This window comes from Leucoraja erinacea, chromosome 3, assembly GCF_028641065.1.
Source record: "Leucoraja erinacea ecotype New England chromosome 3, Leri_hhj_1, whole genome shotgun sequence".
NCBI classification, from domain to species: domain Eukaryota; kingdom Metazoa; phylum Chordata; class Chondrichthyes; order Rajiformes; family Rajidae; genus Leucoraja; species Leucoraja erinaceus.
Genome location: NC_073379.1, coordinates 79279482 through 79306354, shown reverse-complemented (window position 1 = coordinate 79306354; position 26873 = coordinate 79279482). Strand labels below are relative to the sequence as shown.

Genomic DNA, 26873 nt, shown 5'->3' with positions numbered 1-26873 from the left:
AACTCCCCCTCTCATATTTTCCTTGAATGTCTTTACCTACATCGCCAGGAACTTTAAGTACAAAGTACAGCATGTGAAGATGTAAATAACTGAGCAATAATTGTGCTTTTTGACTTCTCCAATACTTCCGATGTCAAGTAATACTCCTTTGATGGTTGACCTGCCTCCAGTTTACCGATGACCACATTGACGACATATCTCCCCACAGCATTGGTCGTCTCGTCTATTGAGATCCATATCTTGATGCATGCAACTTAATCTCTAATTTTCTGCACAACAATGTTGAAGTTGCTGTCAACATAATTTTTCTGTAATGACTCGCTCGGTATAGGTTCCTTTTGTTTTCCAATTTCCACAGTGGAATTCCAGCATCAATGAATGCTTTGCACAGATCACTCGAAAACTCATATTTGCTATTGGAGCCAGCAGTAAATGTTGCGAGGAGACAAGCTTGCGTATTTCCTACCTACAGTTTATCTGCCGTCGACTTGTGTTTAGCTGTCTGTACATGCTGGGAGTCTAAATATTTAATCTCATGATTCACTGCTCTCTCACATGCTTTGCAAAACTGCACACAGCTGTCTGTAGAGAATATATTACTCCCGTACACTCTCACGAAATTGGTCAGATTTTTACAAGGCGTTGACTTGACTAGGCATTTTGACGCTTGCAGGGGTAGATTCTACAGGAGTGGGGATGCAGACCTCTACAGGCAGGCCAAGTACAAGCTGAGAAGAGGAATCAGAGCTGCCAAGGAAAGGTACTCTTGAGAAGTTGAGGAGCAAGTTCGCAGCAAATGACTACTTCAGCGGGGAAGGGCTTGCAAGAAATCACAAGCTACAAGAGGAAAACCCCCCGCTCCTCGGGAAATGCTAGGTAGCGTAGCTGGGACATGTTGGCGGGTGTGGGCAAGTTGCGCCAAAGGGCCTGTTTTCACACTGTATCACTCTATGACTACATTATACCTCCACCATGCATGAATGCTTCAAAATCAAGTGATCGAGTTTTATTGCCATATACTCAAGCATAGAAACATAGAAAATAGGTGCAGGAATAGGCCATCGGCCCTTCGAGCCAGCACTGTCATTCAATATGATCATGGCTGTTCATCTAAAATCAGTACCTCTTTCCTGTTTTTTCCCCATATCCCTTGATGTCGTTAGCCCCAAGAACTAAATGTAACACTCTCTTGAAAACATCCAGTGAATTGGCCTGCACTGCCTTCTGTGGCAAAGAATTCCACAGATTCACAACTCTCTGCGTGAAGAAAGTTTGTTCTCATCTCAGTCCTAACTGGCCCCCTCTTCATTCTTAAACTGTGACCCATGGTTCTGAATGCCCCAACATCGGGAACATTTTTCCTGCAGTTTCAGTAAGTGAAAATCTAGCAGGCAAGCAGGATGCTTTCACCAACCACCCCCATTTGAAGTCCACTATCTTCCACCGTTTCTACCCAGTGCTTGGTACTTACTTCCAGCAGCCACTGGTTGTCCTCCAGGATGCACCGAGTTGCAGCCTGATCCATGCGGGTCACCTGGGCGAATTCGGCACAGACTCTCACGGCAGCGGCACAACGCTTCGACGCCTCCGACGGCCCGGGACTGAGGCTGCTCCATGGCTGGAGTTGCAATGAGCGACTCGCCAGTCTGGAAAACTCTCGCCAGCCCCGCTCCCCGTCCGCATCTGTCCCCGCCGCTGCTTCTGCTTCCAACACCCGCGGCCCATGCAGTTGATATGAGTTTTGAAATTTTCGTTGATCACAGAATTTCTCACAACAGAGCGAGAGAAATTTGTGATCAGCGTGAGAATTTGGTGAAATGCGTGATTCTCACGCTCAATGCATGGGAGTTGGCAGCCCTGCCTCTCTATCCCCCCCCTCTCTCTCTCCCCCTCCCCTCTCTCCACCTATTTCTCTCCCCTCTCTCTTCCCCCTCTCCCCTCTCCCCACACTCTCCCCTCTGTCTCTCACCCTCTCTCTTCCCCCTCTCCTCCTCACTATCCCCTTGCTCTCTCTCCCCTCTCTTTCTCCTCTGTCTCTATCTCCTCTTCCACTTTGCCCCCCCATATCTCTCTCCCCTTCTCCCTCTTCCCCCTCTCTTTTACCACCCCTCTCTTCCCCCTCTCCCATTCTCTCATACCCTCCCCTCTCCCTCTCTCCCCTCTTCCTCTCTCCCCTCCTCCTCTCTCCTCCTCTTCCTCCCTCCCCTCTCCCCCCCCCCCCCCCCCCCCCCCCCCACTGTCTCCCCATCTCCTTCCCTCTCTCTCTCTCTCTCCACCTCCCTTTGAGAGTCTGTTCCTTCGGCACAGAGACTCTCGTGGCAGCGGCACAACCCTTCCGACGGCCCGGGACTTGCACTGCTCCATGGCCGGAACTGCAGCAAGCGACTCGCCAGCCCCGCAAACACTCACCAGCCCCGGCTCCCCGCATCTGTTCCTGCCGCTGGTTCTGCTCCCATCCCTCCCTCAGCCCCTGCTCTCCAACACCCACGGACCATGCAGTTTATCCGATTTTTGACATTTTCGTTGATCACAGAATTTCTCACCACAGAGCGTGAGAAATTTCTGATCAGCGCGAGGGCGTGAGAGTTTGCTTGAGGGCGTGATTCTCACGCTCAAAGCATGAGAGTTGGCAGCCCTGATATTCTAATCAAGTACTGCTTAGCAGAAACATGCAAAAATCATTACCGTTAAAAAGGATACCACAATCTATTTTCCTTCAACTATAAAATCTAATAAAGTAAATAGACCAATAATTTAATATGGTCCCAACATGGTTATTAAATAGTGTGAGCATTAAAGTTGAGTTCTTCATCAGCATTCAAAGCAACAGAAAGATGCACATAAGTAAATCGCAGTTCAGTACCCTGGAATCCATCAACATTTAATTCTGCACCATTATGAATGGAAAACTAAAACCTAACACGAGACTAACCCTTTTAGTCTACTCTTGGCATTCTCTTATTTTGTTAAACACATTTATGTGTATTTCTATCCTCACTTCTGCAATCGCAACATTAGATTATAGAAGACAAACCATTGGGAATGAAAACGAATGGAAATAAATAATAAAACGGCTAACGTTCTTACATTATTATGAAGTCTGTACATGTGTAGGGATTATGGCCCTGAAACTATTCTCATTGTCACCACAGGATTTCTGCGTGTGTATAGTTTAACCTGAAAATGTTGAAGTTGCTGTCAGCACTCTTCATAATCTGCATAATATTGCAGGCTTTTATTCAACCACCTAAGGAAATAGTGACTTAACTTGTGTGGATGAAATACTCTTACAGTAAATACAATAAAAGTTTTAATGCTGATTTGAAGAGATTTAATCGAGGTATATCAACACACAATTTTTACTGAGAAAATTCCTGGTTCCAGTTTCTCCAGGTGAAATTCCTCACACCTGGTTCTTTTGTCCTTTTTTCTACTCAGTCAAGGATCTTCACCTCCTTCTCAAATATGATCAGAAATGGGCATGATACACAATTGTAGCCTAACCAGTGTTTTGTTCAGGTTCAATGCCACTTCCTTGGTTTTGTAATCAGGAACTGCAGCTTGACACACTTCCCACACGTATAGTCCTCGGGTATACTGGAAGTCTCCCTGACTTCCCGCATCTAGTGCCCCACCTGCCATCCCTAATGCATTCGGCCCAAGTAAGAATTACAAAGAAAAATATGTTACCGCATCTTGCTGAACCTCCAACCACTCCCCTCACCCAAGCACCACGAGTCAGAGCCTCAGCACTTTCCTTCAAAGCATTTGCATTTCAACACAGCCTCTCCCACCATTGCCACTTCCAACAGACCACTCTGCAAGTACCTGCCATCCTATTACACACCGCTGGGAGCAGTCAATCTCAGCCACCAACAATGTTTTTTAAATCTGCTCCTCCTCTCAGCTGCTTGCTCACAAGTTAAACTTTTGAGCAGTGTTATTGTAAGACCACTTAACATATCAAATTTTCCTCTCATCAACTTTGAAGCCACAATTATTTCATTTAAAATATACTGATTAATGCCTTTAACAAAATTAGCAACAAGAATTTGATATTACTCTCGGCATTCATCAGACAACACAGCAATTACCAACCTCAAGTTCTGCGTTTTCCAATAAATCATTTCAGATCTGTGTAGCCTGTAATATGCTCGAATAGTGTAAGATCTGTCATTGTACATATTACACATTTTCCACTCAGCCTTTCAATGTGATCAATGTTAATGTCCATGTATGTGCAAAGCTTATCTGAATAGGATTAGAAATAAAGACAACATTTTCAGCAAACCTGTATTTATGGAATAGTTTAAGGGTAAAACTATTTGAGAAATACTAAGTCCATCAACTTGCTCTGTAAAGATTGAACACCCTATTCCAGCTTAATTGTCAAATAAGTGAATTTTTGCTGGGCGAAATTAGACAAATGCCCACGGCAGACTTTGGGACATCTCTAATACAAACAGCAATAAACCTTTCACTGATAAAGGCAATAAGCAAACAGGCATAATCTAAGATGGCAATAGAATACCACAGGTGCAACTATCCATTTACAACTTCACAATACATTCATCTGAGTGTTCAACATATGCTCTCCTAGAATCTTGTAAACCCAGACCATACATTCAATATGTGGTAGCAGAATGTTCTGTTCAAAGGAATATAAATGTTACAAAAATGCATCAACTATCAATATTTCTTGGAGTTCATGTACTCCATGTCAAAAACTCTCAATGTATTGGAAGACGGTCCAACTTAGTTAACGGCCTATACCACTTGCCGATTTTTTCGGCCACTGCCTTATTGCCTTTATCCAGCATATCAGTGTCGCCAAAAGATTTAAAACATTTCAAAATCCAGCGGCGACAAAGACATGTTGCAACACCTCTTCTTCTCCAGCAGGGCGATGGTGATGTCGGGTGGAGAGGGGAGCGTTCCTGGAGCAGAGTGAGCGGGAAGGAGAGGTCGAGGGTACCCAGCGCCTTTGTCAATAGTGCCCAGGGTTGCAGCTGGTGCGGGGACCGGAGACAGGGAAGGGCCGCGCCGGGTAGGTTCCGGGAGCGGGGAGACACCACGCCAGGTACCCCCGGCCTTTCCCTCCCGCTTCCCCGGCTCCCGCGGAGCTGTCGGGTCCCTGAGGGGGCAAAAAAAGATTTTGACACCAATCAAGTAAAGACGGGAGGGGCGGGGCAAGTGGGGGGTGCTGTTTTATCTCGCTAGCACAGAACAAGCTAGCACAGAACCCACTAAATAGCCCACAGCATGGAACGTATTAAGGGCCGGATAAAATCTCGTGACGGGCCGGATGTGGCTGGCGGGGGCCATAGTTTGGAAACCCCTGCTCTAGATATTCTATGCGGGTCATCATTTGAATAGTTAACAAACAGATTGCTCCAACAATATCGCTTTCATCCTAAATTAGCATATGAAATTGACCACTCAGAAGATCATAAGACATGGGAAAAACAATTAGGCCATTCGGCCCCTCAAGAGTTCTCTGCCATTCGATCATGGCTGATCTATTTTTCGCTCTGAGCCCCAATCTCCTGCCTTCTCTCTGGAACCTTCGAAACCATTACTAATCAAACCCGTGTTTTAAAAATACCCAATTATTAGGCCACTACCAGCCTCAGTCACAATAAATTCCACCATCTGGCTAATGAAATTCCTCCTCATCTTCATTCTCAAGGTACGTCCTTTAATTCTGAGGCTGTGCCCTCTGGTCCTGGACTCTCCCGCCACTGGAAGCAGCCTCTCCACATTAGGTGTATCTTGGTCTTACATTATTAGGTGGGTTTCAATGAGATCCCCTTCATCCTCCTACACTCCAGTGAGTACATAGGTATACTTAAGCCATCAAACAATCCTCATTTGTTACCCAATCATCCCCGGGATCATTCTCATAAATCTCCTCTGGACCTTCTCCAATACCAGCACATCTTTCCTCAGATACTGATCACAATATGCCAAATGTGGTCTGACAAGCAACTTAAAAACAATTCTGCCTTTAAACCATTTTTTTTTGCTTAATTAAAATACTTTTTGCTTACATCATTCTACAGACACAGTAGGCTAAAAAAGTGTTTTAATCATAAATGTGAAGGCTGTTATGTGGAAGCTTATATGCATTTGTCTAAATTAAATATGTTACATAAATAAGGAATGGTGCTATATCATTAAAATGGAATTGAGAGATAAGGGACTCAAGCATCATGCAGCATGCATGCAGCATGGGAAATGGCATTCAGCCCACTGAGTCAGGAAGATGGTAGACATGAGCATATTTTAAGATAATGCTACCCAACAATGTATAACCAAGTATGCATGCCTATTGAGGGAATGCAGAGTAGGTTCACAAGATTAATTCCTGGAATGGCGGGACTGTCATATGTTGATAGAATGGAGCGGCTCGGCTTGTATGCTCTGGAATTTAGAAGGATGTGAGGGGATCTTATTGAAACACGCTCGAGGCAGGAAACATGTTCCCAATGTTGGGGGAGTCCAGAACCAAGAGCCATAGTTTCAGAATAAGTGGTAAGCCATTTAGGACGTAGATGAAGAAAAACGTTTTCACTCTCTGTTGCGAATGTGTGGAATTCTCTGCCTCAGAGGGCAGTGGAGGCTGGTTCTCTTCAAGAGGGAGTTGGATAGAGCTCTTAGGGATAGCAGAGTTAAAGGATATGGAGAGAAGGCAGGAACGGGGTACTGATTGTGGATGATCAGCCATCATCACATTAAATGGCAGTGCTGGCTCGAAGGGCTGAATGGCCTACTCCTGCACCTATTGTCTATTGCCCCAAAATAGCTTTGAATTTAATGCCTTACTGTTCAATTTACCAAACTTTTCATGTAATCATACAAGAAAACATAACATATACGCAGGAAGTAACTTAGGTTTGTAACTACACAGAATGAAATCTTGAGTAGGACTTCATACAGCAAAATTCGTTTTTTTGGGATAAAAGATGCATTCACAATAACCTACATTCAACCTGCTGAGGCATCTTGTGAATTGCCCCTTTGTTTGGTGGGCAGCTGATTCGTTAAATCTATAGCAAATTTCAGCTGATGCACATTCAAATTTATGCAGATATTGTTTGGTAGAAATATTATATTTGCTGCATACATTTTAGACATAGGGCAAGACGGCACACAATGCAGTAGAATTGATCCAAAGACTACTGCGTGTAATTGTCATTGCAAAGAGGCAAGGACCATAGACTACAAGAATAAATGTAAATATGTATTAGAATTGATTTCATTGAACAAATTAAAATTCAGCAAATTCGTAGAACATCAAATTAGATTTGCTCCTCATAATTACAGCATAAGTTTACAAATTTACAAGCACACTCAGCAGTTTATTACCTTACCAATGGAAAATGATTTTTGGGTGGTGACATCATGCAAGGTAGCACAATTTAAAGTTGTTTCCATGATTATGTATACTTACCACATGCAATTTCATGAATACGAGCTAACATTTCCTTTGGTCAAATCTTATTGGACGTTCATTATACAGCAATTTTCAAACAGAATTCCACAAGAATTAGTGTAGAAGGGTTCACCTGATTAATGTACAGAAATCTAGCTTATGTTGGTGATAGAATCTGGAGCAAAAAAAAAAAACTGCTGGAAGAACTCAGCTGCTGAAGCAGCATCTGTGGGAGGAAAATAATTATTAATAGGAGCTGAAAGACAGTAGGTGGATGACAAATGGAGGCAGACAAAGTAAAAGGTAGATGATGCCTTAATGACTACCATCCAGTGCCTCTGGCAAAGCAAGGTCACATGCTTAAATTACTATTGTTCAATGGCTCTAACATCCACCATCATGAAATACTTCAATAGGCTGGTCACGATGCAAGTTAACTCCAGCAACACAAACAGCCTTGGTCCTCTGTAGTTTGCAGACCTTTGTAATAGGTCCACAGTACTTGACATCTCACTGGTCCTGCACTCATTGCTCGAACATCTAAATAACAAAGACACTTATCTAAGACTCCTATTTAGTAACTGTAGCTCAGTCTTCAACATCATAATCACAACTAAATTCATCTCCTGTTCAGAGTCAGCACTCCCCACTCTACCATTAAATCCTTAGCGTCCTGATCCTTGGACCATTATCAACGAGGAGAGATGATAAAACATCTATCCCCTGCAAAGAAGCGCTCTCAACCCCTTGCTATATTCCATATACAGTCATGACTGTGCAGGGAAATTCTGCTCCAACTCCATTTACAAATGTACAAATGACAACACTGTAATGGACCAGATCTCAAACAAGGATGGCACGGAGTACAGGAAGGGGATAAAGAACTTAGTAATATGGTGTTAAGGCAACAACATCTTTCTTTAATCAGCATCAATGGTGACAAGGTAGAAATGGTCAATTGCTTCATGGTCCTAGGCATAAATATCCCCAATAATTTATCCTGGACCAACCACATTGAAGTTATGGCCAGGAAAGCACATCAACATCTCCACTTGCTCAATAGGCAACAGAAATCTGGCATGTCTCCAACTAACAAACATCTTAAAATGGAAAGCATCCCAACAGGATGCATCACAGCTTGGTTTGGCAATAGCTCCGCGCAACATGGCAAGAAATTGTAGAATGTTGTGGTTGAGAGCCAGTCCATGACACAAACCAGGTACCGCCCCATCAACTTCATCTACATTTTACTGCCTCTGAAATATTTACACCCCGGTTATTCCTTATTTTCCACTCTCCCATTGGACAGAAAATATAAAAGCTTGAAAGCACATAGCATCAGATTTAGGAACAGCATCGTCCGAACTACGAAATGATTCTCCCATTAGCTAGGGTGTAGTCCAATCTTCCAGCCTCTCTCATTGCAGACTTTGTACTCTCTTCTTCATCTACACTTTCTCTGTAGCTTTAACAACATAATGCTGAAACACTGAATTCTACATTCTGGTATTTTTTCCTTTACTGTCTGTTATATTTGTGTGGCTCGATTGAACAAGTGTAGCATGATTTGACTGAATAGCACACCAAGGCTTCCAATGCTAGAATCTGATTTGTAGGGACGGTGATGATGGGAACTATTGAAGGAGAGTTGAAGAACAGATAGAACCAGAATCAGATGGGGGGGGGAGGGGAATTTGAGTATAGAAGCTGGGATGTAATGTTAAAATTGTACAAGGCATTGATGAGACCAAATCTGGAGTATGGTGTCCAATTTTGGTCGCCCAATTATAGGAAGGATGTCAACAAAATAGAGAGAGTACAGAGGAGATTTACTAGAATGTTGCCCGGGTTTCAACAACTAAGTTACAGAGAAAGGTTGAATAAGTTAGGTCTTTATTCTCTGGAGCGCAGAAGGTTAAGGGGGGACTTGATAGAGGTCTTTAAAATGATGAGAGGGATAGACAGAGTTGATGTGGACAAGCTTTTCCCTTTGAGAATAGGGAAGATTCAAACAAGAGGACATGACTTCAGAATTATGGGACAGATGTTTAGGGGTAATATGAGGGGGAACTTCTTTACTCAGAGAGTGGTAGCGGTGTGGAATGAGCTTCCAGTGGAAGTGGTGGAGGCAGGTTCATTGGTATCATTTAAAAATAAATTGGATATGCATATGGATGAGAAGGGAATGGAGGGTTATGGTATGAGTGCAGGCAGGTGGGACTAAGGGGAAAAAAAAGTTGTTCGGCACGGACTTGTAGGGCCGAGATGGCCTGTTTCCGTGCTGTAATTGTTATACGGTTATATTGTGGCGGTCCCTGGGGGGTAGGCCACTTCTTGGATCATCCCCCTCACCGATTGAGGGACAGGGGCGTTGGTCTGCCACGGGGTTTACCGGTCGACTCCCGAGGGGTAGAGATAAGAGTGTCGGTGTGTGTTCTTGAACTGTTGGAATTAAAAAGCTTCTTTTGAATCCGCCTGGCGTCCGGTCTTTTCCTGACCTTGACCAGGCCACTACACTGGTGACCCCGACATCGTTCATCACGCGTCGTGATGGATAATAACGCTGTTGCCCTGAAGCTCCTAACTCTATGGACTGAAGAACCCGAAACCTGGTTCCAGCAGGCAGAGGCCCAGTTTGCTGTGCGAGGTATCACGCAGGACGAGACTAAGTACTTTTACGTGGTTGGTTCGCTTGACCAACTGACCGCGAGGCGGGTTAAGCCTTTCCTCAGGGCCCCCCCGGTAGCAAACAAATATGCTGGCCTTAAAGCATTTCTCATCAGGAGGTTTGGCCTGGGTGATGCCCAGCGGGCAGCTCATATTTTCAGAATGGACGGCCTGGGCGACTGCCAGCCGTCTGCCCTCCTGGAAGATATGCTCACCCTAATGGGGGACCATGAGCCGTGCTTTCTCTTTAAATATGCCTACCTGCAGCAGCTGCCTCCCGACATTCGCATGCAGCTCGCCAGGGATCCGTTTACCGACATGCTGGCGCTGGGTGAATATGCCGACGAGCTGTGGAATTCTCGCCATCACAACCTGGAAGCAGTGGACGTCCTTCCCGAGGCATTTGAAGACTCGGAGCAGGTCGGGACCGCTATCTACCGCGTCTCCACTGCTCCCGGTCGGCCCCCGCGGCAAAATCCGGCGCCCATTACGCATTCAGCAGCAGGCACGTCCTTCCAGCACGGCCAGCCTGCAGTTCAAACCAATGCCAGCAGAGGTCGCTGGCATTCAAAGCAGCCAAATCGGCTTGCAGTTCAACCAGACGCCAGCAAAGCTGGTTGGTGTTATTATCATCGCCGCTGGGGAGCTGCAGCCAGGCTTTGTCGCGCACCCTGTTCGTTCTCGGGAAACTAAAGGGCCGGTCGTCAGCGATTCCTTCGGCGGCCGGCACGATTCATCGCGTTTTCGCTTGGGATCGCCACAGTGGGGGACGTTTCCTCGTCCACACTGGTGCGGAAGTGAGTGTTCTGCCTCCCTCCATCACTGACATCCGGGCGGGCAAACAAGGCCCCCTCCTCACCGCGGCAAACGGGAGTGCTATTCGCACCTACGGGTTTCGCACCATTCCCCTCAACTTTGGCCGCAACTCGTTTTCGTGGAGGTTCGTCATTGCAGACGTTTCCCAGCCGCTGCTGGGCGCCGACTTCCTTAGAGCCCATTTGCTGCTCGTGGATGTCAAGCGGCGGTGCCTGATGCACTCTGTCACGCTGGAGCCAGTCTTCCTCCGTACTGGTGATCCTGTAGTACGCCCTGATGGCCCCTGTCATCCGTGGATGCGACTTTCGCGCGTATCCTGGCAGATTTTCCTGGCATTCTCGAACCCCACTTCCACTCCTCCACCCCGAAGCACGGGGTGGAGCACCATATCCCCACTACTGGCCCACCTGTGCACGCCCGGGCATGTCATCTCGCCCCAGACAAGCTCCGCCTAGCTCGGGAGGAGTTCCGCCAGATGGAGGCGATGGGCATCGTGCGTCCCTCCGATAGCCCATGGGCCTCACCGCTCCACATGGTCCCTAAGAAGGACGGGGGCTGGCACCCGTGTGGCGATTACCGGTCGCTGATAGGTATCCAGTCCCGCACATTCAGGACTTCATTGCCCATCTGGCTGGGGCATCCGTATTTTCCAAGGTGGACCTCGTGCGAGGGTACAATCAAATTCCAGTCCGCCCCGACGATATCCCAAAGACGGCCATTATCACACTATTTGGTCTTTTCAAATTTGTGCGGATGCCGTTTGGGTTGAAGAACGGCGCGCAGGCCTTTCAGTGGCTTATGGACTGCGTGTGCCGCGGATTGGACTTTGTTTTTGTGTACCTGGACGACATACTCGTGGCCAGTCGCTCGCGGCAGGAGCACTGCACCCACCTCCGTTAACTGTGTCAGCGCCTCAGCGATTTTGGTTTAACTATAAACGCGTCCAAGTGCTGTTTCGGGGTGACGGCCATCACCTTCCTCAGCCACCGCGTGACTGAACAAGGGGTGGTGCCTCTGCCGACCAGGGTGGACGCTATTCGCAGGTTCCCCCGTCCAACCACAGTTAGGGGCCTGCAGGAATTCGTGGGAATGGTCACTTTCTATCATCGCTTCCTGCCGTCAGCGGCTGCAATCATGCATCCGCTTTTCAACCTGATTGCTGGTCATCGCAGGGAGGTTGATTGGTCCGTGGAAGCAACAGCGGCATTTGAGAGGGCTAAGCAGGCACTGGCTGAGGCCACAATGCCCGTCCACCCACGAGAGGATGCCACGACCGCCTTGACGGTAGATGCTTCGGAGATTGCGGTTGGGACAGTTTTGGAGCAGCTCATTGAGGGTTGCTGGCGGCCACTTGCCTTCTTCAGCAGGCATCTCAGTGGACCACAGCGTCATTACAGCGCCTTCGACCGTGAGCTCCTTGCCCTATATCTCGCCGTACGCCATTTCCGTTATTTTCTGGAGGGGAGACCATTTACTGCATTCACGGACCACAAGCCACTAACCTTAGCATTCGCCAAGGTATCAGACCCGTGGTCTGCCCGGCAGCAGAGGCAGTTGGCGTATGTGTCCGAGTACACCACCTCCATCCGGTTCGTTGAGGGCAAATTTAACAGGGTGGCCGATGCCTTATCAAGACCTGCAGTCCACGCGGTTCTCCAAGTCGGTGAGGGGATCAACTATTCCGACCTGGCAGCTGCTCAGCTGGTCGACGAGGAGATGGCTGCCTATCGTACAGCAGTTTCGGGCCTGCAGTTGGAGGACGTTGTCTGTGGTCCTGGGGGTACCACGCTGTTATGCGATGTCTCCTCTGGAGTTCCGCGACCCATCGTCCCGATCGCCTGGCGGCGCAGGGTGTTTGAGGTGCTCCATGGCCTTGCGCATCCCTCCATCAGGGCAACAACGGCCCTGGTAGCCTCCCGCTTTATGTGGCACGGGCTGCAGAAGGAGGTTGGACATTGGGCACGCACTTGCATCCTATGCCAGACCGCCAAGGTGCAACGACACGTGCGCGCGTCATTGCAGGAGTTCCCCATTCCTCATAAACGTTTCGACCACATTCACGTGGACATCGTGGGGCCACTGCCGTTGTCCCAGGGCATGACATATATATTTACCGTTGTGGACCGCTTCACACGGTGGCCTGAAGCCATTCCGCTACAGAATTCCACCACAACTACCTGTGCTCGAGCATTGTTGGCGCACTAGATCGCCCGGTTCGGGGTTCCACTGGACATAACATCCGACCGGGGGCCTCAGTTCACGTCAGAGCTGTGGTCGGTCATGGCACGCCTCCTGGGTGTTCGTCTGCACCACACGACAGCGTACCACCCGCAGTCGAACGGCCTAGTGGAACGGTTTCACCGACAGCTTAAGGGTGCCCTAAGGGCGCGGCTCACTGACCCAGACTGGGTAGACGCTCTACCGTGGGTTTTGCTGGGGATACGCACCGCACCCAAGGAGGACTTGGCCTCCTCCTCCGCTGAGTTGGTGTATGGGTCTCCGTTAACGGTGCCTGGGGAGTTCATCCCGCTGGCATGTGGCCAGGTGGAGCAGCCTTCAGAAGCTCTGCAACGTCTTCGGCAGTCGGTGGGCAAGCTGGCGCCGGTGCCCACTTCTCGTCATGGGTCCTTCCATCTGCACGTTCCCTCTGCGCTGGAGGACTGCCAGTTTGTTTTTCTGCGCAGGGATGCACATCGGACACCTCTACAGCGGCCGTACGAAGGCCCTTTCCGGGTCTTGGAACGGGGCTCTTCGACGTTCGTCCTGGACATGGGGGGTCGGCGGGAGACTGTTTCAGTTGCGCGGTTGAAGCCAGCACATACCGATATCGATCGGCCGGTGCTGGTAGCACTGCCCCGTAAGCGAGGGCGGCCTCGGTCTAGGGTACCTCCTCCTTTGGTTACTTCGTACCCCGCACTTGTTGATCAGGCGCCTGTTCCAGGTCCGAGCGTAGTGTACGCCGTCCTGTCCGTTTCGTGCCTCGGGTACTTGGGGGGCGCGATCCTGTGGCTGTGGTGGTCCCTGGGGGGTAGGCCACTCCTTGGATCATCCCCCTCGCCGATTGAGGGACAGGGGCGTTGGTCTGCCACGGGGTTTACCGGTCGACTCCCAAGGGGTAGAGATAAGAGTGTCGGTGTGTGTTCTTGAAATGTTGGAATTAAAAAGCTTCTTTTGAATCCGCCTGGCGTCCGGTCTTTTCCTGACCTTGACCAGGCCACTACAATATGGTTACACAAAAAAGCTGGAGAAACTCAGCGGGTGCAGCAGCATCTATGGAGCGAAGGAAATAGGCAACGTTTCGGGCCGAAACCCTTCTTCAGACTTATTTCCTTCGCTCCATAGATGCTGCTGCACCCGCTGAGTTTCTCCAGCTTTTTTGTGTAACCTTCGATTCTCCAGCATCTGCAGTTCCCTCTTAAACACTACAATATGGTTATATGGGAAGAAAAGAACTGATGGGTGAAATGAGTGGAGAGAAGGTGAATGGAACCAAGAGGGGAGAGGTAATGGGTGTCGCTATCGAGAGTTGGAAAGGGGACAAATATAGGAGGACTGGAGAGGATCGGAAGGATAATGGCAGGGTGCAAGTATGACAAAATTGGAAAATACAGTGTGTTCATGTTAGTCTATCGACTACCCAGGCAGAATATGAGTTGTAGCTCCTTAGTGCCCAAATATTAAGGTACGGATTAACATGCAAATGATCAGGCTTGTTCTCTTCTGCTTGGGACTACTCTTTGTGGGAGGAATTTAACAAAGTAGCAGACAACAAAGGTGGGTTGTATGATTAATTATGTCACTGCAGTCTGTTCAGTTTTCATTGTGTCGAAGTGCATCATGCACATGTATACGAGTTACGGTTTCAATAGGCACAATGCATGCTATAAAGTCCCATTCATAAACCACAAATTGTAGACTGCTCTGAAGGTAAACCATGCAATGCAAGAAAACACACATATTATTCAATTCATAGGTTTAGTGGCTGTGCAAATTCCATTAAGATCCCAATGACACCAGTTGCCATGCTATGCGTATTTATTCCCTCCTCTGATTAAAGTGGGCATTAGGCACTTAAAAGCTGTTGTGGCCACCATTATTATTAGCTATGTCGGAATTGAAACGTTTTTCCTGATAAAACCGAATTGCCTATATTTTCCGGATGTGTACCTAGAAACATCTTTTACAGAGACAAAAGTATTATGTACCTTTCATCAGGGCTAGTATGGACATTGTGGGCCAAATGGATTCTTGGGGTGGCAGCTCAGTCACTCAAGCCTAATGTGCTGGCGGCTCACTCGCGGCTGGTGTGCTGGCAGTTGACTCACGGCTAATCCTTGAAATTTCATTTCAAGCAGGGTGCAAGGCCACCAAATTCAAATGCAGTTTCATACCACTTCAAGCAGGGTGCGAGACCATCGAATTCAAGTGCAGTTTCATACCATTTCAGGGTGCAACGCCACCAAATTCAAGTGCAGTTTCCGACCACTTCAAGCAGAGTGCAAGGCCACCAAATTGCAGTTTCATACCACTTCAAGCAGGGTGCAAGGCCACCAAATTCAGGTGCAGTTTCACACCATTTCATACCATAGGGTGAAACCACCATAAAACCACACAAAACACCACACTCACAGTTCAGTAATAATAATAATAATAATGGATGGGATTTATATAGCGCCTTTCTAGATACTCAAGGCGCTTTACATCGCATTATTCATTCACTCCTCAGTCACACTCGGCAGTGGTGAGCTACTTCTGTAGCCACAGCTGCCCTGGGGCAGACTGACGGAAGCGTGGCAGCTAATCTGCGCCTACGGCCCCTCCGACCACCGCCAATCATTCACACACAGGCAAAGGTGGGTGAAGTGTCTTGCACAAGGACACAACGACAGTATGCACTCCAAGCGGGATTCGAACCGTCTACCTTCCGGTCGCCAGCCAAACACTTAGCCCATTGTGCCATCTGTCGTACCACAGTAGACATTCAGTGTGTTCAGTTGATTCACAGCTCAGACTGAGTCGTGACCTCTCCCTCCCCCATCTTGGAGAGACTGCCACACCCACATTTCCGAGTTTTATAATCCCTCCCCCTCCCACGTGGCCATCATGGCGTGATTGACAGGAGAGAGATTCTCAACATTTTTTAACACTAATAACACTTTTATTTTTCATTGATGGGAAGGATCCTCTGCACCTGATGAGCAGAGGTGGACTGAGTAAGATGGCCAAAAATCACAGCCGTAAGTGGTAGCGTTTTATCTAAAATCAATATACAGTGCAAACAGAAAGTTGTCAAGTTTAGACTTTTAACTATTTGCAATTTCAAACCAACCACCACCAACCTTTTGCTGTGCTTTATTTCAAACCAACCACCAACCATTTGCTGTGCTTTATTTCAAACCAACCACCACCAAACATTTGCTGTGCTTTATTTCAAACCAACCACCACCAACCATTTTCTGTGCTTTATTTCAAACCAACCACATTTTAATTTTCAAAGGCACTCAAGGTCAGTAAAACCACACTCACAGTTTAGGAGACTTGTGTTCAGTGTTATTCACAGCTCAGACTGAGAGACGTGACCCTCTCGCTCCCCCATATTGCAGAGACTGACTGAGGCACTCAACACTTCCGGGTTTTATAGTCCCTCCGGAAGGGGCGTGGCCTTCAGGAGAGAGAATCTCAACATTTTTTAAACACTAATAACTATTTTATTTATCATCGATTGGAAAAATCCTCTTGTCCTGCATAACGGAGGGGGACTGTGAGTAAGATGGCCAAAAATCATAGCCGTAAGTGGCAGCGTTTTTCCTAAAATCAATATACAGAACAGGAAGTGTCAAGATTAGACTTTTGGTAATATAGATGTCAGTAATTCCTGCTTACAATGGAAGTCAGGGGAAGGAATGCAATTTGTAGCCACTGTCAGAAATAATTTACGGAGCAAGGCGATTGCAACTGCAGACTGAACTAAAAGGCAATTTTCTGTATACACAAGAGCATCATGTATCTAGCCTCAGATACCACAATCATAGAACCATGCATGGACTGAATACTGCCGTGTCATCAGCCAACAGCCACTTTGGCAATCTAATGACAGTAGAAAGATCATTGATCACTCAGCTGAGAGGTTGCACCAAGGCCAATCTCCTGAGGAACAAGATCTCAAATTGCATTGTAGATTATTTATCATGCCACAGGAGGATTGTCAGCACATCAGGTTAATTCCAGTTACCGGCAGAGCAATCCCAAATCCACTCGTTCTATATCAGTAACCTAATTCTCTTTTACTCAGGCTTATCAATTTCCCTTTGATATTTTTTTTTTAAACCACTTTTCTACACTAGGGGTAATTTTGCAATGGCCAAACAGCTTACCAGAGCATCTCTGTGGTGTGGGAAAGAACTTGGCCACCTGGAGAATCCACACGGTTATGAAGAGCACCTGCAAACTCCATACAGAGAGCACCAGAGGCTGGAATTGAACACAGGTTATTGAAGCAGAGGTATTGGCTGCATCACTGTTCTGCCTTCATTGGCTGGTCTCCCTCCGATTGGTAAATCTAATTAGCTTCATAACACAGCTGATAAAGTTTTTTTTTTGTGGTGCTTTCATCTGTGTTGCCTCTAATATATATGGTGGAAGAAGGAACTCTATATTATATTTAAATACTGAAATTACACTAAAATTATATTGGAAAAATAATGTTTTCTCTACGTCCAAAAATTACTTTTTTATACCCTGACAAAAGCAACATACATTAAAATTAAATAATTGCATAATAAAATCAATGTTATTACAGTAAAACAACATTTCACCAATTATTGCATTGAGAAATCCAAGTGCAAATGAAATAATTCAGTGGAAATCAGGGAAAGTCAAGATAGGATCATTGGTACAAAAGAAAAGGGCTGCGGCTGATACATCAGTTCAAGTCCAGTACTTAATTACAGGAATTACTCAGGGTAGAATCTTAGGTTCAGTCATCTTCAGCAACTTAATCTAAACCTTCCCTCAGACATGAAGGTCAGTCGTAGAATGAGTACAGATTTAAGTATTCAGTTCCAATCACAATTTCTCACCTGATGAAACGTGCAATATCTGCTTCCATTATTCCGGGCCGACATTCAGGTCCAAGACATATCAAGTAATATTTATTCTACACAAGTGCTGGGCAATATTCAGCTCCAGAGGTTTTGCCATACTATTACTAAAAATCTCATCTTGACCACTTCCGGTTGCGTTGTAATTAAATTTGTGCAAAAACGGTCCCCCATAGTGCTACGATTTTTTGCCACCTTACTTATCATTCCCCTCTGCTGCAAGTCAAATAAGTTTTGTTCCAATCGATGACATAGTAAATAAGTTATAAAAGTTTAAAAATCGTACAAAACGCCCCTTCCGGGACCGGCTGTCAATAACGCGGCGAGGAGAATAAAAAGCTAAAGGGGCGGAGTGTGTTGCGCAGCCCGCACAGAGTGTGTTGAGCAGCCCCGCGCAGAGTGTGTTGAGCAGCGTGCAAGCCCCCCCCCCCCACCCCCCAACCCCCTTCCCCCCCCCCCCACAACCCCCTTCCCCCCACACCCCCTCCCCCCCGCCCATACTTCTTACAATCCGACTCCATCATCTGCTGAAGACATAAAATAAACATGTTTACTGAATGGAAAACCTCATATGGATTATTGATAAATCAAAGAGTTTTTTGTCAACAATATTTTATTATTCTTTGGAATATGTTGCATAAGCTGTTCAAGGACTGCTTATTCTTTTCCTGAAGGAATGAGTTTCCATTTACCCCTATAAGGAAACATTCATTTTCATGGTTACTAGACTTGGAACAGCATTCCAGTAAATATTGTTCCCCAAAATAGATCACATTTTAGAATCTGGCAACTATGAGTGAGAATAAATTAGTTTGCAGAGACCATTACAATAAGTGATGACATTTCTTTATGATTCAGCAAAAGAGCCCCATCAACAGGAAATTCACTCAGAAGACAAAAGCACTTAATGCTGTGCTTTGGAGAAATTATGATTACCTTCCTGTGCCAAGAATCAATTTTATTGGTGTCTTTGGCCTAAAATCAAATTTAACCCATTGAAAGGATGAAGAAAGAGCACAGTACACAAAACAGATCCTATATCACTGCAGTACATTGAAGGATTGCAATGTTCTGATTTTATTTAAAAAATGTACCTTCAGTCAAAGGTTCAAAGGGTCAAAGGGTATTTTATTGACACATGTATCAATTAAGGTACAGTGAAACTTAATTTACCATAGTCATACTATAAGCAACAGAACACACAACTACATGAAAGTTACCATGAACATCTACCACAGCGGATTCCCCACATTCCTCACTGTGATGGAAGGCAATAAATTCTAATCTTTTTCACTCATTAGTAGATCATAGTTGTTGAGGTAGGTTTATGGTTTGTGTTGTGCAGTGTTCAAGAGCCTGATGGATGCTGGGAGGAAGCTATTCTTGGAGGTTACGGTTTACAGGCTCCTGTACCTTCTTCCTGATGGTAGGAGCAAGAGTGTGGCCAGGATGTTTCAGGTCATTCATGATATTAGCTGTCTATTTGATGCTGCGCCTCCTGTCGATGGATGGCAGGTAAGTCCCAAATCGGTAGGCGGCGCGACTCTCGTCAGCAGCGGCCTCTGCAGCCCATCCGCGTTTTTATTATTTTTTGTCTATGTTTCTATGTAGATTTTGTTATTTTTTGTTGGGGTGTGTGTGTGTGGGGGGGGGTGGGGGTGGGGTGGGAGGGAGGGGGTAACTTTTAATCTCTCCCTGCACAGGAGACCTGACCTTTTCTTTGTCGGGTCTCCGTTGTCGTTGGGGCTGCAACGAGGAGCGGCCTCCAACAGGAGAAGACCAGGGACTCTGGTGCCGACGACTCACCTCGCCGTCGCGGAGCTGGCCGAGTCCGGAGCGGGTGGAGCGGTGGTGGAGCGCTGCTGCTGCTGCTGCGGCCCGACCTCCGGAGATTCGGAGGCTGCAACTGCGGGTCTGGCGGACGGCGGCACCGGGAGCCCGCAGGTCCCTGGAGGGAGACCGCTTTTCAGGGCTCTCGCAACGGCAACTTCTCCCGCCCGAGTTGCGGGGTCGAAGAGCTCCTGGAGCGGGGCCTTACAGCACCGCCCCGCGCGGCTTGGAATGGCCGCGGGACTCTGCGAGCGCACGCCGGGGGCTCTAACACCAAGACCCGGTGTGCGACCTTGCATCACCCGGCGTGGCTTTAATGGCCGCGGGACAATCGCCGTCGCCAGCCGGGGGCTTTGACTTTGACAGGGGGGGGGGGGGGGGGGGGGGGGGGGGGTGGGGTCCAAATGACAATTAAATTGAATCTTGAAGTAGCCATGATGGAATGAGCAATGTCTACCACTTTCTTCTTTGTTTATTGGCTTTCGAGTTACTAAGCCCTGTTGCAACCAATTAATATTGTATGCTCTCTATCAGACACCTGTAGAAATGTTGATAGAGTACTCGGCCACATGATGAGCTTTGGTGTTGATGAGCTTTCTTTGTGAATTTGTCAATGTATTGGGCACAGAACAGAACATTGTACCCAACCAGGCACTTGAAGCTGTTGAATATCTCCTCACACATCTTATCAATAAAGACGGGTTCATGGATCCCTAGCTTTCCCTTTCTGAAATCAACAATTAGTCTTGTTAACTCCGAGTGCAAGATTGTTCTGGCATCATTGAATCAGATTATTAGTCACCCTCCTGAACTCCAACTCATCGTTACTCGGTAGTTGTTTAACAACAGTGGTATCTTAAGCAAGGTTGCAAGGAATCTACAGAGCAGTGAGCCTTACAGGTGGGCAAATTATTAGATTAGAAGAGATTCTAAAATGATGTCAAGACCGCTGGGTGGCGCCAGCAATAGCTGCCTCACCAACAGTCTGTCTGTCCCTTCCTTCCTTGTGTTTTAATAGTATGTGTTAAATATGTTTTTAGTGTTCTTTAGCTTGTTTTATGTGGGGGGGGGGGCAAACTTTTTCCAACCTTTTATCTCGACGGAGATGCAACTTTTTCCCCATATTGTATCTCCGTCCGCACTGCGGCCTAACATCGAGGAGTTGGCAGCCTTTGCTGGAGACAGACTTTTGAGGGCTCCACCTCGAGGAGCCTACGTGACTTTAACATTGCAGAGCTCATGATCCCTTTGCCAGGTATCGATCTCGGAGCTCCAACCATGGGTGTTGGGGACTTATCATCACAGAGCTCGTGGTCTCTAGACAGAGACCGACTTGGGGAACTCCAAGCCACAGGAGCTTCGATCACCCCAACGGATGGTTCGACTGCCCCGACCACGAGAGAATAAAGAGGAAGCTTGGACTTTTTTGCCTTCCATCAATGAGGAATGTGGGAAATCCACTGTAGTGGATGCTTATGTTAACTTTTATGTGGTTGTGTGCCTTGTTGCTTTTTTTTTCCCGTATGGTTATTCTCATATCACTGTACCTTAATTGGTACATGTGACAATAAAAGACCTTTAAAACGTTTGAATAGACCGAATCTTCATGCATTTGGAAAGGCAAGGACTAATTAAGGATAGTCAGCATGGTTTTGTGCATGGGGATCGTGTCTCACAAATTTGAGTTTTTTGGAAGAAAATTGATGAGCACAGTGCCATCGACATGGATTTTACTAAAGCGTATGACAAGGTACCATATGTCAGGCTTGTCTGGAAGATTAGATCACATGGGATCCATGGAAAGCTGACTAATTGGATGCAAAATTGGCTTAACATAGATGGGAGAGTGAGAAGGTAGAAGATTGCTTTGCAGACAGAGACCTGTAAGAAATGGGGTGTCAGGGATCAGTGCGGGTTCGACTGTTGTTCATCATCTACATTAATGATTTGGATGTGAATCTAGGTGGCATGGTTAGTAAGTTCGCAAATTATAATAAACTTGGATGTAAAATGGATAGTGAAGAAGGTTATCTAAGCAGTGGGATCTTGATCAACTGGGTGAGGAATGGTAGATAAAGTTGAATTCAGTTTAATGCGAGGAGTTGTATTTTGGTAAGACAAACCAGAGCAGGACTTGCACAGTAAATAGTAGGGTACAGTGGAGTGTGTTATGATAGAAAGACCTAGGGGTGCAGGGACCCAAGAAATTAGTGACACAGATTGTTAAGTCAGATCAAGTTTATTGTCATATACACAAATATGATGAGGTACAGGTACAACAAAAATCGTGCTTGCTGCAGCATCACAGGCACATTGACTCATCAATGATACATACATTTAAAGTAAATTCTTTGAAACAATGAAAAGGAAAAAACTGTGCAAAACAAAACATTCAAATACAAATTGAAAATGAGCTCATGTTATTGCAAGGGGTAATTTGTCATGTTCTATTACTGAGATGGGATTTTGAAATTAAATCCATGGCATTTCGCAATCCCCAATTAGAAAGAGTATGAGACGTGTTCATTACCAGGGAAGCAAACAATATCAAAAAAATGAACATGAAAGATAACTGAAACAAAAATGGATCAGTAACTTTCAATAATTGCTCCCAATTTGTAATATTAAAAAGTTTCACAACAAAAATTTTTGTAAGCAAGACTACATTTTGGAAAGTCATGTTGAATTGATCAGATGAATAAGAAAATAGAATTATTGATGTGTTGATAAAGGACAACAAATTGAGTTAAGTGTGAATAAAACAATGCGCCGTAACTTCCAAATTCCGTTAAGGAAAATCCATTCGAGCAATAGTATGGTGGATGTTATATTGCTGACAGTTACATTAGACTGAAAAGTAGATGTGATAAATTGTTATTGACCACAAAGTACGAAGAAAGCTTTAAGCCCCGGAAGGAAATACACAAAAGAGACAGAATCTTTAAAGTATAAGGGTGTCCAGACTGTTGACACGCAAATCGATAAAATAGGTGAGTTATGGAGAATAATAAGTAATCGTTCAGCAGCAAAATAAAAACATATCCTCGCGGAGGGAAAATAAGTAACTGAATTGTATAGAATTCAGTGGGCGCACCATCACAAGTTACTCTAATCAAATTTTGGCTCTCATGGAAGGAAACGGCAGAGGACTGAAAGTTTAAACACTCAGTAAGAAAATAAAGTTGGATAGCAAAATAGTTAGTAGCTAACAAATAATCATGGTCAAGGAAAGTGTACGGGTGCAAAAGATAATAGTTCTTAGCTTGAGCAAATGGTACCTTATGTTAAACTCTTCATATTTAACTATTATTTAATATCACATTTTTTTAAATAGAATGATTTGGCACTGAAGGAGACTGTTCTGACCATTATGCAAGGAAGGAACTGGAGATGCTGGTTTGCACAGAAAATAGACACAAAATGCTGGAGTAACTCCTTCAGACCTTAGTCTGAAGAAGGGTCTTGACCCAAAACGCCACCCATTCCTTCTATTCGGAGATGCCTGCCTGAGTTATTCTAGCATTGTGTCCATCTAGGATGGGGAGGGATGGAGTGAAAGGGAGAGCACTTGAAGTTAGAGAAGTCAATATTCATACCACTGGGTTGTAAGTTGCCCAAGTGAAATATGAGGTAATGTTCTAACTATTTGAAACACCTTATCTGATTTTCGCCATTCTCCAGCACTTTTCCCCATAGCTTAATCATTTAACCAGTTCTACTTCATTCAACTTGTTGCATATAAAACATGGCAGATAGATTACAATGCTTTAACCAGAGTAGCTATTTTCACACGAAAACAAAATGTGAATCAGTACCTACTTTTTCCCCAATGGGAACAACATGGTGAACTGGATGAATCATTCCACGATTAATCTACATGCATTCATTACACAGGAAAAGCTTTTAGAATGGATAAGCTTGCTGTATTTTTCCCCACCAAGTAATTTCTGTTAATTTCAGTAATTTTCTGTTATTTGCATTATCTATGCTTAACCGTTTAAAGAATCATAGAATCCAAGTTTTAAATTACATTTGTGGTATAATAAAGTGTACTAATTATTCATTAGTATAATCCATGAGAGTCAACATAACCAAATGATTACATTATGAGGGAGACAAGGCAAAAATAAATTAGTCTTTACATGGAGAATAAAAGCTTGTCCAGTGAATCACTAGAAAAATATTGAAACCTCAAAGTAATTGAAACTGATGGAAAATGAAAAAAATGTCCAAAATACATAGCATTTCCATTTGGATTGTAAAGGCAAGTACAAATTTACAAAGAGCAATAAAATGATTGGGTCTAGTAATATAAAGATACATCATAACAGAAAGAAAAAGTTTGGGGTTCATCACAGATGTCACCATGGGCTTCATTATAGCAAATGCAAACAAGCTTCAAGTAGCAATCATCAATATAATTAGCTCATTGGTCAGGGCTCAACCAATTTTAGTAAGGCCATATACATTTAGTAAGGAAAGTAAAAGTGGTTCAATACTGTTCGTATTAGTAAAATACTAATTTTAGAGTAAATGGTACAGCAAACTCATGTCAATATGTAATCTACAGTTGCTTTCATTTTAGTCCACTTTTTCAGCTATCTGATAATGCCGCTAACAAATTTACCAGAAAACAAAATATCTGTCCAGATTGGTCATTAACCTCTGCCTTTCTAAAACATTGATATATTATTGTCACATGTACCGAGCTTCAATGAAAAGCTTTTGCTTGCATGCTATCCAATGGAGTCAAATAATACAATACTGGATTGCAATCAAGCCATATACAAGTATAACAGAGAAAAATACAGAGTGCAAGATATAGTTTTGCATCATTATAATGTTACAGTTTCAGAGTGAAAGTCCAATGTCCGCAGTGAAGTTGGTTGGAAGATCATGATAAACCTGATTCAGTAGTTTGATAACAGAAGGGAACAAGTTTTTCCGAATCTGGTTGTACGTGCTTTTAAACTTTTGTGTCTTCTGCCAAACAGCAACAGAGCGAAAAGGAGGTGACTGGGATGAAAGAGGTCAGGGCAGCATGAAGTATCGATGGAGTCCATGGTGTGGAAATCTGGTCTGTTTAATGGACTGAGCTACATCCACAACTGTGCCATTTATTTCAGTCTTGGATAGAGCTGCTCCCAAACCAAGCTGTGATGCAACTCAATAAATATGCTTTCTACAATTATAAAGTGATGATCACCATAGCTAATGCACTACAAGTCAGGTGTAAACTTTGTCAAATTTAGAAACTACTGACAGTCCTTCATCGACCAATGTTTACTTCAAACCATCACTTTTACTTTTATGATCACAAAGCAAGTCTGGCTGCAGTTTGCTGAACTTCAAACCACGTTCTGTTTAATATTGGCCATCCCCAACACAAAAATCATTTCCATGAAAACTAACACACAAACTGATGGTTGTGCGTTGCCTCTTATAACAGAAATGAACCAGTCTTACAGCAATAATTCACTTCCCCAATTCCAGTGGAATCTTCTGACTGTTTTTAAATCAGAGAAATAATTAAGTAGTTCAGGAAATCATCTGCACATTATTGGCACTTCTGACGTCTATAAAAAATATTCAATTTTGCATACGAATAATTTACACCTCATTTCTAAAATTTAAATACTCAAAAATTTAGCATTGCATCATGCAATTCAGCCAATACTCTACGGATCAAAGCACAAATCCATTAAAATACAAAGGCCAACGATATGTCCGTAAAAATCGCTTATTCACTTCCTGAAATGGTTCCGAGATCTGGCTTTCGCAATTTATACTGCACGGTGTACAGTGTACTGGCAAATATTAAAGGTATGCAGCAACGACACATATCTTGTCAACGACGTGTTGACAAGATAATTACAAGCGGCAATGGAATCATTCAAAAGGTAGTATTCTGGTCAAAGCTCGACCACCAAGCCTCCTCGCCCCAGCTGCTCCTCGTACCATAACCCCACCCCGAAACATCATCCATCCTAACTCCTAACCACATCCCATTATAATGTACTTAAAATACCACAACACTCAATAAAATGTCTCCCAACTCTTATGTTATAACTCACAAGTGTCTCAACTTTGCTTAAGTTAAATAACCGGCGACGAAAAGCTTTTCATCTCAAAAGCACTTTCCAGCTTCCAGTTTGAAAAAAAACAATTTGATTGTGAGATTGAAGTAGACCTGTTTATTACACACTTACAAAGTAACCAACCCAACAATATTCAACCTTTGTAGCCATAAATACTTTTATTGATGTTTGTCTCAACTGTAAAAACGTAAACCATTACAACGCAGTGTACCCGATATTCAGCAAATGCCTATCTCCCTGTGCAATGCTTTAGGGACTTCGCTGTGATCACTCGAGCAAGTTTATAAAAACTGCACTGTTCAATAAATTAAAAAAAACACTAAACTTTGGCGAGGGGGGGGGACTGAGAGTGCTCTTACCAGAATAGACTTAGTGTGCTGCAAAAATTCTTCCATCTCCTTTGCTTTTGGTGGCTGCTGGAGCTGTACATTCGACAGTGGAGTTGAACCCTATTTGGGTTTTGCTCCGCTGGTCCCACCCACCTCCCAGTGTCCGGCGTCTGTGCAACAAGCCTGGTCCCGGGCTGGACACTCGCGCCTGCGCACCCGCAAAACCCTGGCCGCGGCCAATCGCGTGGCGGTGTCCGGCTCGCTGACATCACCCCGAGTTGCTGCAATTGGCAGCGGTCCAGCGACTTGCTGCGTGAGACTTTATCTGCAATAGAGCAGAGAGGTAGGATGGAGCATTAGCCAAACACCTTCTGACAAACTGTTTCGCAGTCACTCCTCAGAGGCACTTTGTTAAATTGCAGGAAGGAATTATTAAACTTTTGGGATTTTTTCAGTTGGATATTTTTTAAACTGGAAATTATAGATGTTATTTCCATCACGCAGAACAGTACCTGCTTTCGACGATACTTTCACGTTGCGCTAAAACTCCATTACTGTGCTGCAAACAGGTTAGGGGCTCGCTGGTTGTTTAAAAGGA

General features: G+C 45.0%; 1 protein-coding gene across 5 annotated transcripts in view; it reads right to left on the bottom strand.

Annotated features, from left to right (window-relative positions):
* Positions 1-26462, bottom strand: part of LOC129695762 (protein prune homolog 2-like) — a 335597-nt gene extending 309135 nt beyond the window's left edge. For 3 of the 5 annotated variants that reach the window (XM_055633039.1, XM_055633041.1, XM_055633044.1), the window contains exon 1: positions 26306-26462. In XM_055633039.1, coding sequence (XP_055489014.1) covers positions 26306-26341 — 36 coding nt within the window. In that variant the 5' untranslated portion in view covers positions 26342-26462. The remainder of the gene's footprint in view (positions 1-26305) is intronic. The other 2 variants (XM_055633042.1, XM_055633043.1) reach the window with 1 other exon arrangement.
* Positions 26463-26873: the final 411 nt, after the last annotated feature.